At 36.4% G+C, this 18,697-nt stretch overlaps 1 protein-coding gene across 2 annotated transcripts in view; it reads right to left on the bottom strand.

Annotated features, from left to right (window-relative positions):
- Positions 1–18,697, bottom strand: part of ATF7IP (activating transcription factor 7 interacting protein) — a 105,595-nt gene that overhangs the window by 4,728 nt on the left and 82,170 nt on the right. The window contains exons 10-12 of one of the 2 annotated variants that reach the window (XM_057430443.1): positions 7,880–7,958; positions 2,061–2,228; positions 979–1,164 (exon numbers count right to left, since the gene is read on the bottom strand). In XM_057430443.1, coding sequence (XP_057286426.1) covers positions 979–1,164; positions 2,061–2,228; positions 7,880–7,958 — 433 coding nt within the window. The remainder of the gene's footprint in view (positions 1–978; positions 1,165–2,060; positions 2,229–7,879; positions 7,959–18,697) is intronic. The other variant, XM_057430452.1, reaches the window with a different exon arrangement.

Raw genomic sequence — 18,697 nt, 5'->3', positions numbered from 1 at the left:
CCAGAAACTGTAGTTTCAGAACAACTGACTGACTATTTCTGCACAAGCCTACATAAGTACAGTCTTACGTCGCTCAAGCCCATAGTGTTCTGATTCTGGCTTATACAAATTATGTCTGAAAAATCACTACCTGGATGTCACAAAAGTAGGCTCATACTCAGTGTACTAAAACAGGGAAAATTATATTTAACATGAACGTGTTAAAATAATCATAGTCTAGAAGCTGTGGGGAGCTGAAAAAAAGGCAGTTAAGATCTATCAGTTTGTAACATAGTAGAGACGATCATTCAACTTTAAGGTCTTTATTTATATACCACTCAGCTCAGAAAATCAGTTTCCTGCTATGGGAAGATACCAGTTACACGTTTGCAAAGTCAAGATGAACTTGCTGACATCTCTGGTCAAGGAAATTCAAGCAAGGATCAATTCCTGATACATTTGGTGAGGAATTTAATCTGTCCAGGCCTAGAGAAAATAAGAAAATTTGCTGGGCACAAGACAGATTTCTAAAGAACTACATCAGAATGCCTGATACAAATGTAACTTTTAGACAGGAAAATGGGCATGATTTACTATATACTTACATGTTTTGGTCTTATAGCGGTGCTCATCACTTTACCTTCTGCTACCTTGTAAAGCATTAGGCATGTCATTCAGAGATACTTAACTGGCAAAGGTAGAGCCCAAGATTACTTAAATCTTGTTTTTCCTCATTCACACAGCTGCAGGAGGAATGATTTCTTCATAGCCTGAGATTTTCTCAAGCCTGTAAACTGGGAAAAAACCCTAACCTCTATAATTTGGGCTAATATTGCAAAAAAAAACAAAACAAAACAAACCAACAAAAAAACAACCCCCCCAAAACCCCTAACCCAAACCCAACAACAAACCAGAAACAAAATCCAAATCCCACATCCATCAGGTAGAACATATCAAGCTGTGTTGTGCAAAAACGTGTATGGAAGAAGGCATCCCTACCTCCAGTCTGCGGGTTGACTGGCCTTAAACTTGGGCTTGACATTATAGCTCCTCTTACAGGATTCTGAGCTGGCGGTGCAGGAAGAGTGGTATAGACCACCTGATGGTTTGCAGGGGCTCTTGGTATAGGAAGCTTTGCAGCAGTTTGAGTCAGTGACCGATGAGTTATGTTCACTGTTGTCGGAACTGGAAAAAGACAGAAAGAGCACAACCTACAATGGAATTCCATGACATTAAGGTGATACACCTATTCCAGGGCACACACCTCCTTTGGAAAACTGACTCATCTGAGCTATGCAAAATAAAAACTCTCTCTGTGGAATTCTATCTGCTTTTGATAATGCAAGAAGAGGGAAAACAGCCTAAACAAACAGTAATTTTCATCTGAAATAATAATGCCAATATATATACAAATTCCAGACAGAAAAATAACACCCACCCCTCCCCCCCAACCAAAAAAAAACACCAAAGGGTCCTGAATGTAAGACAATTCCAATGCCAACTGATCTTCAACAACCATCTACAGAAAAAAAAAAAAAATAAAAAGAGGATCTATGTTTATGTTAGAAAATAAAAAGGGGGGGGGGGCGTGGGGGGAATTACACTGCAGACAAAATTACATTTAACTATGAATGGAATTTCAGTGTTAGTCTTGCCATTCACTCTGCCAAAAGGATTAACTGCCAAATGCAGGTGGAAGATCTAGGACGGATGTTGCTAGTGGGTTTTTCCCTCCCATTACTTCAATAATGCAACTGCTACAGGTTTCTTCTCCTTCACTTTTACAAACAACAGTATATTTAATAATTTCCATAACTGCCCTTCACAAGATTTCTTCCTCTCCATGCAATTAAATTTGATCCTGAATGCTTTCCAAACCAACAGGACTTCATCAACCAACTTTACTTCATCAGTTTAAAAAAACAAAAGTTATGGTAAACTGACTAGAATGAAAGACTAAAACATGATTTAAACATTCTGAATATTCACCTGAAAACATAAGCAGAAAGTAGAACACACAACAGTATAGTTTAAGAAGAAAAGTGTCACTGCATTCGTATAATGGTGTAAAATGAAGTTACCTGTAGGTAACACATGTATGGTGGTCTGGGAAGGTCCACTCGTTGGTACTCCTGTCTGCTGCACAGGGTTTGGCTGTGAAGGCTGTAAAGGCTGCAATGGTCGAGCCACAGGCTGGGTGGATATGCTCAATCCTGTAACAGGTGTCTGCTTCTGCTTCTTGCCATCTGCTTTGAAAAACAAAGAAATTATAGAGGATAGCAAACACAAGTTAGAACATCACGGAGATTTAAAATCTCTCCTCCCCCCTCACTTACAGTTTAGCAAGGATACTTCCTAGAATGACACTGCTTTGATCATTTCGTTACGCAAACTGCAAAATTCATTCAATTCCTCTCACTTCCATCATCTCAATCTCTCCCCCCCCATGTTTCATTCTATCTTCATGAAGCCTGTGTATTTCAGCATAATGAAAACTGAATTCAGTAGCAAAGTCTTTAGAAGTTTCTATTTAAAAAGAGAATAGCCTAAAACCTTTAAAAGGCGTAAACACTGCTGTACTCAGTTTGTGTTTTTTTTTTAAAAAATAACTCTCTAAATAAGGCTTATCTACCTTTGATGCTTACATCCTTTTGTATTTGCTGACTTTTTCCTTTGTTCAAGCCCTTTGTGTTGCTGTTTTGAATTTTCATGCTCTTTTATTAATATAGGGGAATCTCACACTGACACTCCTCCTCAACATGACAGTGACTTATGAGAAATGACAAATAGCATCTGTATCTGTAGTTTACTACAGCAATATTTTTTCCTGCTCTAGTTTATTTGTGGCAACAAAAATTTTCAAGTGCAAGTCAGTATGTAATCACACCTGTGCACAAGTTGAATAAAGAATTAACAAGCTTTTGCCCGCATATTTCAGATAGATTACAGTATTAGAGGGAAGTGAAAGCACCATGAAAAACAAAAATCACAATATAAGAAAGTAGCTTTTAAGGGCATAATTCAAAACTAGGTTTGCCCTAATAATATTGTACATGCATCAGCCACTTATTTAGCAAAAATCTGCACAATTTGAAAGCAAGGAATTCATTAATATGTATTTTATGCTTGAGAAAACATATCAACAGTATGTTGAAGAACACATCTAGAAATTATCAATTATGCATCTGATTTCAAATTAGGAACAGGGTCAATGGCAGTGTAGCTCAAAATGTTGGGGTTTTTCTATCAGTTGGAGATCATATTTATGGTCTCATGAAGCTGTCTTTAACACCAGCTACTAAAAGGTCGAAGTAGAAGTACCCTTCAGAAACTGCTATATGATAAATACAATTCAAGACCTCAAAAATAAAATGTAATATAAATTGCAGACCATACTCTCTTTCTATAGACTGAACAGCTGAGCTACTTCACTAAAGCCATTTGATGAAAATATCTTATTTTCTTTTTTTCAAAGTCTATAAAAGGAGCAGTAAAGGGATGCTCATTTTGAAAACAGAAGGTGAGATATTTCCTGCTCTTCCATCAAGTAACAGGTGTTGTGATTAGATCAAGCTTCTTTTGTTTTCCATGACTATGAAAGATAACCCACTCTTCAGAAAATTACTTGACTCTAAAGAGACTCCTACTGAGATGCTGTTTACTTCGAATATTCACAAACTCATGCACATTTCAACTGCCATTGAATAATTTAAGTGTTGCGAGTGCGTTCTTAGTCATGACCTAGCGAAGATGTGCTCATGACTCAAGTAGTAAAAACTCTAACGCACTACTGGTGTAAAAATGTAGTTCAAGTAAAAATGACAGGACAAATGTGAGGGCTTTTTGGTTTTGCTTTTGTTTTTCATCTCACACAGAAACAAGTTCATTTGTCCCTGGCAAATCAAGAGCCCTGCTGAGATTCCAGCTCCTGGAAAGTAGGTCAGGATTGCACCAGTCATGGGAAGTGATAAAAGATAACCAACCAGACTTCACTAAATAAATGGAAACACTTAATGAAGGCTGATGTAGTTGTGAAAAGAAAAAATCAGCAAGAAAAACAGGAAGACTGGATGCATAGTAAGCACAGGACTAAGGTTAAAAGCAATCAGAAATAGTTCCAAACCTAAATGAACACAGCATCATATTCATTAAAAATGTGGGCCTGGAGGAGACAGGGCAATCTGATTTATGGAAATGAGCATAAAATGGAAAACATTACTACGGGAGATGTAATCAAAACTCTGATACACAAACTGGAAAAGAAGAGGGCCTGATTTCCACACCAGAAAATGGGTCTACACACTGCAGATATAGCAGGAAGAAGTTTTAATCAGCCTACTAATTCAGAACTGGTGTAGTTACAGAACAGCAAACATAACATATGCATGTTCAAGAATCAGACAAAAAGTGATCCAGAGAACTACAGATTTTTTTTATTAGATAAAAAGCTAATAATGATCCTGTATTTAATATTTTTTCCTACAAAAAATAAGAAGTAGAACATGGCTGGTTTTGAGACAGCTGTTTGTGCACCTTAAATTACAAATCTATTTGCTGTTTTAGTTTTGATATAATTGGATGTACTGCACTACACAAGTATTTGATAAAAACAGCAAGAGGACTGTAGAAATATTGTAGGATACTTGCAGACAGAAAAGTATCGAGATTGCTCTTTGACAAAAAAGATGACAACAATTGTTCTGAACAGAAATTAGTTTCTCAAATGTTACACAACATTTTCATGAACAGCTTTTGCACACATCAGAAGGTATGCACTAAATTTAGTTGTAGTGTATTAAACTGGAAGATGCCACCATTATGGAGGTGGACCAAAACATTAGTCAGAACAAAGGTAAGACTTGACAACTAGAAAATAAAGGATGATAGAGAGCACAATATTAGCCATTCAGGAATTGATAAGAACTTCTACTATTCATGTGAGAAACCATGTGTGGGGCAGTGATTATGATCAGGAAAACCTGTATATGATAATTACAGAGTGCCTGTGTGTGCTTATCTGATAAAGTTTAAGAGAGAGGAAATGCAAATATAGAGAGGAAATGTACTGGCTACATCAGTGTGATGGTAATACTGCTCTTTCCCCTTATGCAAATCACTATTTGAATGCAAGCTGCTGTATGTTAAAAAGGGGGTGGAATTTGGACAAAGGTTTCTGTGTTAATAGAGTGGGGTTTCAAAATGCCAAACCAATAGCTGTTAACAGTTACTGTGTTTTCTAAGAGTCAAAACCCGGTGGGCTCAAGCACACGACTAAAGGTCCTAGTCACTGTGACACTAAAACCCAAACCAACCCCACCCACCCCCCAAAAGAAAAATAAAAAAATCAACCAACCAAAAATCCTCCACCCCAAAAAGATGATTAGCCCTTAAAAATAACACACAGGGTTTTGGCTATAAACCATGACTGAAGACTGGGCCTGATGACAGTCTATATAGGTCTGTTCTTCTGTGCCCCAATACAGAAACTTTGATTTCAGTTTAATAATCTCACAAAACACCTAAGAATTCCATAGTTATTAACCTAAAGTTTAAGTCTAATTTACTCTATATGCACACTTTGGTATAAAATATGAAGATATTAATTGCTGATCCTATTGAAAACTTCAGTGGAAAAAGGAAAGGATGGGAAGTAGATTACATGAATAAGTTTAGAAATCTACCACTGTTAGAATTTATTCTCAACCCAAATCTTCAGCAATTTCAGCCAACAAGGACATACATCATAGTTGTATACTACCAAAATAGTGTAACTTTGTTCCTCAGTTGTGCCTAGAGAGATGTGAAGGGAAGCACGTAACAGATATCTCTCCAGGTATTAACATCTATTTAAATACCTTTAGTAAGTAACAGAATTTGGTTTACTTAGTATGTGGGTGACAGTGCTTTAAACAAAATAATCAGGATCTGAGTGCTCCCCAGAACACTGTATGTTGCTCTTCTATGTGAATTAGCACTGAACTGATATCCCAGTATACTGTAGCAAACATCATAATGCTGGTGGTACTTTCTATCCTGAGGTGTTGTCCCAATGAACCTAGAACAAAATAAAACTTGCCCCCCACTTTCTGTAAACAAAATGCAGTGGAAAAAATATTTAGCCAAAGGTATATACACGCATGTGATTGTGCAAAAGCTGTCAGAAGTGTACTCTTCCTCTTTGCAACCCGAATGTTATCAAAACATGTGAATTATTTCCTGAAAAACTTGGTCAAAACCCCAGAGATGTGTTTTCACTGCACGGTGAAACTCAAGCTTTTATTGGGGTTTTAGTCCATACATTTCAACTGACTCTTCACAAAGTCTAAACATAAACTAGTCTACAAGGCTGCAGACTACAGCAAGAGACTGGCTTCTGCTTTGCAGTGAAGAGAGATATACCATCCTGAAATTACCCCACTAACCTTTCTCCCTAATGCAGGACACTCAGAAGAGATGACAGTGGTAAAAACTTGATTCTCTGTTTTTCTGACACTAAGCTAAGCAATTCACAGATCCACCAAAATCCTTGCTGGAAAGGACTTCTGGTGGCCATGGTCAATCATCTTTGTGACTATCCTCCAAGTAGTTGTAGGCTACTATTACACTGTCTCTCAGATTGTTCTCTGCCAGACATGCTATGCTCTGTTGATCTCTTCTCTAGGGCACCACCATCCTGACACCATCTACTCGGCCCTATCCAGGGCTACCATAACTATTCTGGACAAGGAAGAGGGAGCCAAAACTGGACCCTATATTTCAGCTGTGATCCCACTAGCATCAGTGCGGGAAAATACTAACTCAGATTTAAATGAGAACACACTGTTGGCTCATACTTTTACCAGTAGTGGACACTGAATTAAGAACTAGACTGTCAGCTATCTGAACTGCATCATGCTTCTCTAACACTTGTATACCACATGCACCCTCTTCTGATGTTTACACTACATTTCTTCCTCACTGAAAGAAATGCTACTATGTGCTAATATGATTTTCTACATTTATATAATACAAATACAGAGCAGATCATGCTATTAAGGAAGTACATGCAGAAGTTGATCACATTAGCTAATGAGATAGCTACCAAAGTTGTCTAGAGGAATCAAAATTATTGGTGACTGGACTTCAGAACAAAAGCTCAGGGGCATGTATTTAGAGACCATTCAGAGCTAAAATTTTATCTCTAACAGCAGAAATAACATTTTTTTCAGTTAAGATGACAGTGCCCTAAATGGTCTTAAATACAGACTTGTATTACTTCTCTGAAACACCGTAATTTTTCATCAATCCAGTGCTAATTATAAGCACACATGCCCTCAGTTCTGCAAGACTTAAAAGAAAAAAAAAGTGTTCTTTTCAAAGATGAAATGCATCCAAACTGCCAAAGATTGTAAAAACACAACTATATTTAGTCTAATCTTGGCATACAGACCCAAAGCAAAGATCTGCGTTTGGTATTTGAACTCTTGCACATAAAGTTTTTTTGGTTAAATGAAAGATTAGAAACTGTAATAATCTAATGCCTAAATACGAACTGTAGAACTAAAGGGTCTTTAATGAATCAGTAAACAGAAAAATGAAATGTTATCTATGAGAATTCACCAAAATATGATAAAGAATTCGAATGTCTCAAATTATTCCCCAAACCTAATGGATTTAAGCATAGGCAGCAACAATGCTTAAACTAAGGTAAAAGTAAAAATTTTAAACTGTTCTACAGTAAGTAAATTCCTTTTATTGAATACCTATCAGAATTCTTTAACAACAGTCCTGTTTAACTGAAACACCAATGAATAAAATACACGAAACAGAAACAAAGGTCTATCCCTTTCTGTCATCCATGGGATGAAATAATACTTGTAGGTTGATCACCTCTGCATCTAGCAAACTATTTTTCACCTACCTTGAGAAGAGCCATCATCCTCTTCATCCAGTGTAAGATCAATGACAGCTCCTGAATCACTTCCTGTGACCTTTCCGCTCTGAAAGACAAAACTCCTTCATTTTGCAAAAGCAAATCCAGGGAACACAGGTGGAAAAGGGGTATGAATCGAACATTCAGAAGGAGAGATCTCAGAATTTTACACTCAATTAGAAAGGAACTGATGAAATAAGCAGAAGGAGGAAATTTCAGACAAATTTTCCATGATTTGAAAAACAGACAATAACCAAATGACTGTACTGTGATACAAATACTGAAGTGCTGTTAGCTTTGTAAGGAGTAAAAAACCCTGATGACTAGCAGCATATTGTTACTTTACAGATAAATAAATAACAATTTGGTGTTACAAAGTGTCTTTCAATTATAACTGTTAACATTTTAATCCGGTTTTTATCTGTGCTTTCCTCTACAGCAGTACAACCTTTTGACAGAAGAGTCACCAGAACAATACATTATTTATTTTGAGACAGCTTCACCCAATGTGCCTATGAAGAAACTGACTTCACAGTAAGAAAAAAGGAAAGCCTCATTGGAACCTGTATGCTTATAAAATGTCATCAAATGCCATCAGAAAACTCTAACTGTATTCAGCTTTTTATTTTGGTATTGTATTTTCATCCATTGTCACAAATTTTATTAATCTACGCATGAAGCCATTTATAACCACCTCTTTAGAGAATAAAGGGACCTTTTAAGCTATTGTGAAGGCTGTTATACCACACCACACCCCCACCCACCACCCCTCCGGACCATCAAACAAAATTTATCTTCTGAATAATTGTTGTCCCCTGGCTGTTCAGACCGGAGTCCAGGTTTTTAAATATGTTTTCTAGAGAAAAAAACCTTGAATTATGTCAATTTCTAGTTCCCTAAACTTGCTGCAAAATTTAGGGATTTTTCTGTTGGTTTGTTTTGTAGAAGAGATGATCATTTATTGTTGGACTGAACTGCTCCCGATTTATGGATTAGAGTAAACCAGATTCCTTAGGACAGGAAAAGAGTTTGGAATGCAACATAATTATCAAAATCTCTGAACAATTAACATGGAAAAAAGCATGCCCCACATGGCCTGTACAAATACCAACATGATAAATACTAGGAAGATTAGAGATTTTTCTGTGCAGTTAGATAGGGACAGATGCAAAACCCCTAAGCATTGAGATTATCTGCTCTATGACCTTTCATTTGGGTAAAACTAAGCCTTTAAGGAGGTCCTAAAGACAATTCTCACACAAGCAAAGCTTTGAGAAGAGGGAAAAGAGGTACTGTATGATAACTAAATGCAAACAAAATCTGTGTTCAAATTATCAGTCACCGAATTTGGAGTGCCTGACATGACTCTTCATTATGCATTATTAAAACCCCATTTCTTCTTAAGTTTTGATGCTGCCACTGATGAAATTTTGCTAAGAACCTACAGGATACACAATTTGAATAAGAAATACCTAACTTTTCATATTCACAGGCAATAAACCCTCTATAGGGACTCTACTATACATAGAGAAACATCTTTCAGATTTATTAACCATGGAATTCTTCTGTCAAGTAATTTCTATTTAAAATAACAGAGCTTCAGTTTTCTTAGTATGATGAGCTGATTTACCCACTTGAAGCTTAAGATAAAAGGCACAGTCAAATAATCAATGACTGCTTGATTAGTACAAAGTCAAGAGGAATTTCATTCCAACTTGATAATCTTCGCCGTCAGTGGTGTGTATTTTGAACTATGACCCTCTGCCAGGAGAACACAGACTGAAAAACGGAGGGAGATTTAGAAGGACCTACAAATGGAACCATTTGGAATCAGTCCTGCCAAAACCAAGTAACACCCTGTGCTCAACCCATCAAGAAAATAAAACCACCCCTTTTTGTGTATCGTGACTATTTTATTGGGGAACTCTCTTGGGGAAATTTTTGCTGTTACAAGGACTTGAGAAAACTCCAGTTTGCAACAGAGATATGTCTGAGGAAAGGCTAGAGAGAAACAACTTGCTACTACTTCTGTAAAAAGAAGGGAATGCGATTCTGAGGAGACAGCCATGTCACACACCAGGAGATTCAGACGTGCTGCTTTAAGCAAAATCAGAATCCACCTAAAGAAGGCTTGCAGCACTAATGAAGGCAAAAGGAAGCCTGACATTGGACTTTCAGTCATGTATGAGCAACATTAATATTTATGTCAAAAACTAAAAATAAAAAAAAAAAAAAAAAGCAACTCTTTCAGCTCCTAATATTAGATTTCAGCAAGCATTTAGGCAGAAAAAATAATGCAGAAAAGCAAAGGCAAGCCATTCTGCTCTGCTGTCAGTTTTCAGCTTTCTCAGAACACAGGAAGCCAAGAACCTGAATCTGTTTCAGCTGATCTCTGCAAAAGAGCGAGATGATGCAATCATAACACCTTTTCATCAGCACAGTCACACTAGTGAAATAATTAAAACCGTTTAATGAGAATGCAAAACATATGCCAGGTGCTTTAGTCCACAAATTGCCTAACAAGCCTGAACAGAAGGTTCAGTCACCTTAGAATATCAAAAAAGATGGAACAGAAACAAAACAACCACAGTAACACAGAGTGATCTCTCTCTATGTAAAGATCATAGTTACAGAAAACCCTCAAACCAAACCACAACCACCCAAACCAGTTTCGTTTGGCAGAACTAGAGCACCAATCTGCAAACAAACCAGAAGTGGCACTTCAATATGATTGTTTACAACAGCATTTTGGTAGTTTCTAGTAATCAAACAGAAAAAAGTTTACATTGAGATTTAAAAGAAATGTAAACTACCAAACTTTTTTTTATCCTTCTTAACAGCCCAAGTATCAACATGTATGCCTTTAGCTCCAAGTAAGTAGAAATCCTCCAAGATACTATCATGCATGATGCCATTTTGGACCTGTTTCATCCATAGCTGATGAGCTAAATTTCTACAACCTGGAAGTAGCAGTATCATGAACTGAACTACTCTGGTAACCACAACTGCAGCTGAGTTGCCTTATTTTAAATATTTCTCTGCTGTCACATAGCAGCCAGGAGTATAACAATCCTAGCACAAAACAATGCAACAAAAAAATTAAATTAAAAATTAAAGCTAACAAATTCTGCTATGAAATGTCACAGTTTTAAGGATAAACATGAAAAAAATTAGGAAGAAAGCAAGGAAAAAACTCCAAGACTTCATCTTTTCCTGACAATTTTAATACACCCACATCTTTATTCTTCATCTGGTCGGTGAACTTCCATTTGCAATTAAGATACAACTGAACATTTCATACTGAAGTACAATGTAGATCCAGCCAAGGAAGATGCATGCAGTTCAGAACTGAAAGGTGAAACACAAGGTGATGGGGGGAAGAGGACTATAAGGTATGATTAAGAACAAAAATAAAGGAGAAAAAAGGGAGCAGGAGGGAAAAAGGGAGCAGGGGAAAAGAGAACTACAAGCCAAGCACCAGCTGAGCATGCATCACCACAAGTACAGATGTATGGTGCACGTGTACTGTAATGCTACCCTGCTGTTCTCAGAGTTGCGCATTTCTCCTGAAACATCCAGCCAAGCAGAAGGCACTTCACATTTACAATCTTGATCTGTTTTGAAGAGTGTGCTCATTAAAGAAAATCTTTAAAGAAAAAAAAATAGCAGGCACTCTGCTACAGCTTTTTCAGTCTGCAAAGTCATGTCTGCATTTACCAATAAATAACTCCCCCTGGGCTGTGCTTGCGTGCCAAATGCCTCAGGCAAGCATGAAGCAGAAGAATTCTAATGCCAAGCACATAGTTTGTGAATGCAGCAACTGAAAGACCCTATAAGAGGGGCAAAACCAAAACATTAAATCTTCATCCCCTTCAAACATCTGAGTGAAGCCTTCTAAGTCCTGAAACAGAGCCTAAGTCACAACCTGTTCTACACTCCACTTAATCAGTTAAACATAAACGGCTTTATAGTGCATACGAAAGATAAAATACTGAAAAGTATGTATAAAATGAATGCAATTATTCAAATTTTTGCATTTCTCTCACTTAAATTTGTATTGGAAATTGGTATTTCTAAGTCTACTAGCTACAAAACGTTTGCTGAAAAGTTATCTGAAAAGTACTGAATCTTCTTCTAACGGTTTAAAATCTTTTTTTTTTTTTTCCATCTTGACAACTACTAGAAACAGACTTTGCTTTCACTTCTTACATATTCGTATTACAGTAATTACACTTCAGGGATTTCAATTAAAGATTGGTAAAAACGACCTATATTCAGAATTTCATGCGTTTTCCACTGTATATACTATGACAATATAACATCTGCTTTCTTCGAATCCCATCCACTGAAGTATTTTTAACAAATAAAGTACTGACAAACAGATGTACTGACAAAAAAGATAAACTTATGGGGAAAAGTGCTAGGAAAAGGCAGCAATAGTACAGATTTCCTTGAAGAGGAAAAGAATTACACAGTGACTTTTTAGAACCAATGCCATATGGATATTATAGAAATTTTTAAAACAAATAATGTTCTTAAAAGTAATAAAAATCCTGGAACTTGTTAACAATGAAAAAATACGGTGAACAGGGTCACCCAAATTTGGAATCACATTTAAGACATGTAATAAACCCAATGTAAATGCTTTGTAATTAATAACTTCCTTTTGGAAGACTGCTGTTATAACCCAGATGTCATTGACCACATTATCTAATAATTAACCTATGCAAGTCAACAGTAACTTTATCGGGAGAAATCAGAAAGGAATCAGTCCTGCAATAAAATGAAGGATTGAAGAACTCTGCTGTTGAAATAATTCAGAAGCAGTTTCCTCATCTGCCTCTGGAAAAGCAGGGGCATTGAGACAGGCTATTATATTTTTATGTTTTTCCACATGCTGAGACCATTTCACAGAGATGTAAAATACACTGTAGTGGAAGAGTATCACCTTAACTTTGCTATCCAGCAACTTTTTCAGACCAGCACTGATGCAAATTAGGTTGATTCATCAATTTTTAAGTTTGAAAAGAGAGTGCAAAAGAAAAAAAAGAGATGGGGGTGGAGGGAAAAAAAGCCATTCCAATTCCATGAGGACAACAAATACAACAAAGGAGACTGAATTTACAGGCCAAAGCACGTATGGTAGACCCAAAGTTGAGAAAAGGGAGTATCCCCCGGTATAACTGTAATTGTGAAATTTAACACAAAGAAGTAGTTACAACCTCACAGCATACATATGCCAACGACAAACTAGTGAAGAAGACTGGAAAGCAATTTCTAGAACTCAAAGTGAGCAACCAATGCTACCTGTCACACCATTGTGTATAACAGCATGCACACACGCCAACAGGCCACAAGTATTGTACCGCATGAAAAAACAAAAGGTAGATGTTGGTATTTCAAAGGATGTTGTGATTCACAAATGATACATACGGTAAGAAAAAATAAAGTTTTGGTATTATGTAACACCACGGTTCAGTCCATCACATAGAGAGATAACAATGCTATTCATTATAATGCCACCGGCTTTTCATAAAAGAAAAATTCAGTACGTGAGAGTGGAAAATTGAGGAAAAAATGCAACAAGAAAAAAATACAGTACAAAATAAAAATTAATTCCAGGGTAGTAAAGATCTAAATTCTGAAGATTACGTGTGGCACACTGACACAGTGCAGACAACTTCATTATTCACAGTTTCTACAGTAACAAAACAGAAAAAAACCTGGGGGACTGTAAAACAAGACAATCCATGAAGCATCACATCACCACAATCATACATGATGCTCCAAGGCATTATATAATACCAAAACCAATCTTAAAAAGTATGGGGAGTGATGTTCAAAATATGTTTGGGGAGCACTGGAGAGAGTGGTGATGCAGTGTTTGTATGCATAATTATAAGGCCTATATCATGGTTTTAGTCATCCATATACAAACTACAGATTCCAAGCACAGTCTAAACAGCTGTGGAAATGATTTAATACATTTTTGAGCCTATTTCAGTCACTAACTGCTTCAGTACCTCACTTATCACTCCTGAAACAGCTATTTTTCCCAATGCAGTATTTTCCACAAAACTGGAGTAGTTATTCCAGCCTTGCAAAGCTGTAATGAAAATTTATTTGACCAGGTACCAAATGTATTTGTCATCTCTTACCAAGATAAAACCGGGAACAATAATGGTGTAAAGTTAGCAGTTTACCAAGTTCACAGTTTGCACAAACAAAATTTCACAGGGTTGCAATACATGCTTTGATAGTGTATGGTTACATACAGTACTCAAATACTATTCACTGTCATTTTACATATTGCATTTATGAGACTGCTGTGCTCCCCTTACCCTTAACTGATACTGTGCAACATTTTCTATAGAACAAGAACAATGCAAGCATAGAAAAAATGAATAACCAGTCTTAGTAACCCCTAAGTATTATATATAATACTCTCTCTATATATACCCTCTCATTTCTTTGGTGCTAAGAGTAGACATTGGCTCTGATACCCCTGTTCTTCACTATAAGTGGTGAGGCACAGGTTGCCCACAGAGAGTGTGGCTGCCCCATCCCTGCCAGTGTTCAAGGCCAGGTTGGACAGGGCTTGGAGCAACCTCACTTAGTGGAAGGTGTCCATGCCCATGACAGGGTGGTGGAACGAGACAACCTCTAAGGCCTCTTCCAACTCAAACCATTCTATGACTCTGTGTTGGAATCATAAATCAAGAAGGCTGAGAGACTGGCTGCCAGAAATGCTGTTTTCAGGCACTAGCAATCATAATTCCAACTAAAAGCTATAAATGAACACTTAACACAATGGTTAAAATATTTCTCTACTTCTGTGATTTTGTTTTTCTTTAATCAAACAGTTAAAAAGGTAAAAGGGTATATAACAAACACATACATGCACGTGTGCACACACACATACCCCTCTTTACTGGTTCTTATCCTTTTAAGGTGAAACATCTACCTTGTTTCCCCAAAGCCTGACAATTTCCCAACAGTACTATGTAGGATGGCCATCTTGGATGATCAGCAAATACATTTATAATACTTTTCAGATTAGTATAATGCAGCTTTTAAAAGCTATAATCTATTCCTGCTACAATGTCATAATCAGCTAGATTGTCTCAATTTTTTTGCCCCAAATGACAAACGAGGCTACAAAACACAAGTACATTTCCTTACTGAAATCCGCTCTCAATAACTGCAGGTGGTAGCACAGATATAGTCTCAGGGAAAGGCAAATCACTTTAAAAGTCATATAAGAATGGATTTACTTGAATTTTGCTCCTTACAACAGCCACTCAATTCAGCTATGTCAAGTCCTGTCCGGAATTTTTCAGATGATTTTTTAAATTCATTTTTTAAACTGTCCTCCTGCTAACATCTTTATAATTTAGAGTTCCGATTAGTCTCAGGTAAAGGTTCCACCTCACAGATGAAACATATTTGCATTTTAAACACCGCAAACATAACTCCAGAGACACAAATCAAGTAGCCCATTTTACATATATAATTATGTATGTTTATTTTCAGTGACAAAAACCATGAAATGCAAGAAACATTAATCAGTAATGCTTCAACAATTTAGAATAAATAGCTGCTTATAAATTGTAAGCTGACATACCCACTTTGTTCATATTTTTTCCCAACTGACATTCACAAAGTTTGTTACACATTGCAAAGTAAAGGGATAGGAGTTATAAATGTACTTTATTAACATTTACCAGATGAGTTTCCAATAGTCAGTGGAAAAGCTTAAATTAGACTGTAGTTCAATCAAACAAATCAAGGTATCTCAGAAACAATGGGAAATGGATAGGACACTGATGTGTTTTGTTAAACTAATATAAACTGAAAAGATGAAATTTACACTGAAAGATTTGCTCCGTAAGAGGATAAGGTGCACCTGGAGCAGGGAAGAAATGATTATTCACCTGACCTGGTATTTTAATAAATATAACATAATCAATCTTGAACAGACTGACTTTATGCCAGCCATTTTTAACACATCCAACCACATTCAAATTTGTTCACTGTTATTTTATGTCACAACATAATAAAAGCTGCTTTCATAAATTCTCTCAGTACACCATACCTATATTTATATATTATATATAATATATATAAATCCTGTATCTATAACTGGGATTCATAATAAAATACTTTGAAACCACTCTGAAGATTTGGTATATAATTAAAAATGCCTTTGCCTCTGTAACAATAACATTCACGCCAAAACATTAAAAGTGCTTGTCATGTTTTCAGAAATGCAATTCTAGGATCTGAGGCACTGGAACGGCCATTGGTAAAATTACCAGGACTGAGTAACAACCCTTTAGTTTCTGTGTACACAAGAAAAAGCTTCAGTTGAGAGACTAACACAAACACAGTAAGATGCCCCCTCCCATATCCCTGTGGGCATTCCTTTTGAAACAAGAAAGAGAGGAAGGCTGAAAAAGGAGAAGCAGTCATACAGCAAAATCATATGCCCAAGCTGCTTACTGAAAACTTTCTGACCTAAACAGTATGCAACTATTGAGAAGCTATATAGTTCAGGATAACCAAAGAGATGCACCAGACTAAAACCACAACAAAGCCAAGAACACGTTCAATTTCAAAGCATCCTTCCAATACCACCAGGTACTTGACACTGTGCACAACAGAGCTCTTCTGGGGACACAGAGAAGGTGCATAGAGTGAATAACATTTACCTTCTAGATCTCCCATGCTGCCGATCACAGTACCTTACAGTGGGGATTAATTACTTAAATAGCAGTAAAACAATACAAAAATTAACATACTGTAAGATGTAATGTAAGGTACTGTGCCAACTTCATAGAAATAGAAAGTAATTAGGGTACTCCTTGAAGTAACAGCAGAGATTTCAAATTTAACAGGAAAAAGCACAGAAAACACAAGTTCTAGATTCACAGAACCAGGACCAAAGCTTCATTATGAAAAGGAGATGCAAACCTAAATATATGGTTATATTATATAAACTTCCAGTCATTCTCTACTGTTTTCACAGTCATCTCCATCAATGTAAATGGAACTTAATCAATGACACGGCAGCGATTATTTAAAAAATTAGTTTAGTTGCCTTAGTTAAGGCTAAGCGCTGTTTTTTTTTTTCCCAGTTGAAATACTCCTATTTTTATGAAAAGATCTAATTATAAAATTCAAGAGTGACAGCTGAAAAATTTCTTTCAAATTGTATATGTTATACTTGGATTTTTAAAGTTAATTTCAAATTATTATTAACAATTTTGTATTAAGTTTACAGCCAAAGTCTAAATTTAAGTTTAGACAAACTGTTCTTAATCTGTTTTTAAAAAACAGAAATCTTGCTGTTTGAGGTTCACTGCTGATACTGTACTGAGGAGTGCAATTCAAATCCATGATGTCCACACAGCATAAACTGTACTGCAATGAACAGGATTAAACTGAAATGTTATCTCACAATTTAAAAAAAAAAAAAAGGGGGGGGGGGGGGGAAACATTCTGCTCCCATATTACTGTACACACAGCCAAAGTTGCAAAAGCAGGAAAACATCACCCTGTTTGCCTACTTCAGTTTTTCTAGAAAGCAAAAACACGTAGGAAAGATTCGTTTAACACTTTGGGTAGGAAGGGGAACAGAAGAAAAAAATTTCAGTTCTGGAAGGTCAGAATTAATTCAAATATTAACAGAAAATTTAGTTAATACTGACCCCAGCTCTTGTGAAGCAATACTTTCAGCCCAGACTAGGAATGCTCTCCCATACAAAAATAAAAAGCTAGTAATACTGCATCTAGTAGCTTTGAAGTATCAGGTTCAAACTGAAGGTACTGAGAGGACATTGTATAGTTGGTGCCAACAGAATTACAATTTAACAGTAAGAAACCAGAAATACCCAATTATGAGCTACAGAGTGAAGTTAACATTAGAAGCCAAATGATAATTGAACAGAATCAGAGACATGTCCAGATTGGCCAAAAGAGTCCCTTTTTCAGTTTAAATTACCAACTAGATTTGTGTGAAAATATGAAACAATATGCTGTTACAGTAAGTTACCTAGATGCAGTTAGGACCAGAGCAGGGCATGTGGTCAGTATGACCACAGTATGCAGCAAGAGGGAACAAAAAAAGAATCATCTCCTTACAACATACTTCTCTTGTTTTTCTGGATAAATTTTCACCATAGTAGGCTGGAACAAGCAACTACCCCAGTCAAAACCAGGATTTTTTTTTAATTTTTGTTTTTAAATAAGACATACCCATCATGGTGAAAGTTTAGACTAGATCTCTTCAAACAATAAATTTGCCAGTCTGGCTGAATTACAAATTCTATGAATCCCTAAGATTTGAAAATCTGTGTTGCTCTAATAAGAATAAGAATAGAGTAAGTTTGCACAGTTCTCCTGTAGTTTGAGAACTGTTTCTTCTTTTTCTTCTTCCTAGCCATTATAAATGATTACTTTATTATTTCAATCTGATTTACTCCAGACTTGACAAAATGATAATCCTGGATCCACGATTTCTTTCCTCTCATCATTGATGTCGTAAGTTAATGCTGCAACTAAGCATTAACAGTGTAGGACTGTGCAGAATTATTTTTTATCTTAACAATTATATCTCATCAACCAGCTCAATCACTGTAACACCACCAAATAAAGTGGTTGTGAACACAGTATGTGAGATGAATATATGGCACTTTCAAAACCTTTTAACCTTTAACACGATCCATCAGAAAAATGGAACACTCTGTGCTGGTCTTACAATTCAGAAAATTGATGCAATACGTATGAATAACCTACTCAAGGCCA

The sequence above is a fragment of the Pezoporus wallicus genome, unplaced genomic scaffold, assembly GCF_028554395.1.
Source record: "Pezoporus wallicus isolate ANWC-B61680 ecotype Strahan unplaced genomic scaffold, APGP_CSIRO_Pwel_v1 scaffold_3294, whole genome shotgun sequence".
Lineage (NCBI taxonomy): Eukaryota > Metazoa > Chordata > Aves > Psittaciformes > Psittacidae > Pezoporus > Pezoporus wallicus.
This window is presented reverse-complemented; position numbering and strand designations above follow the sequence as displayed.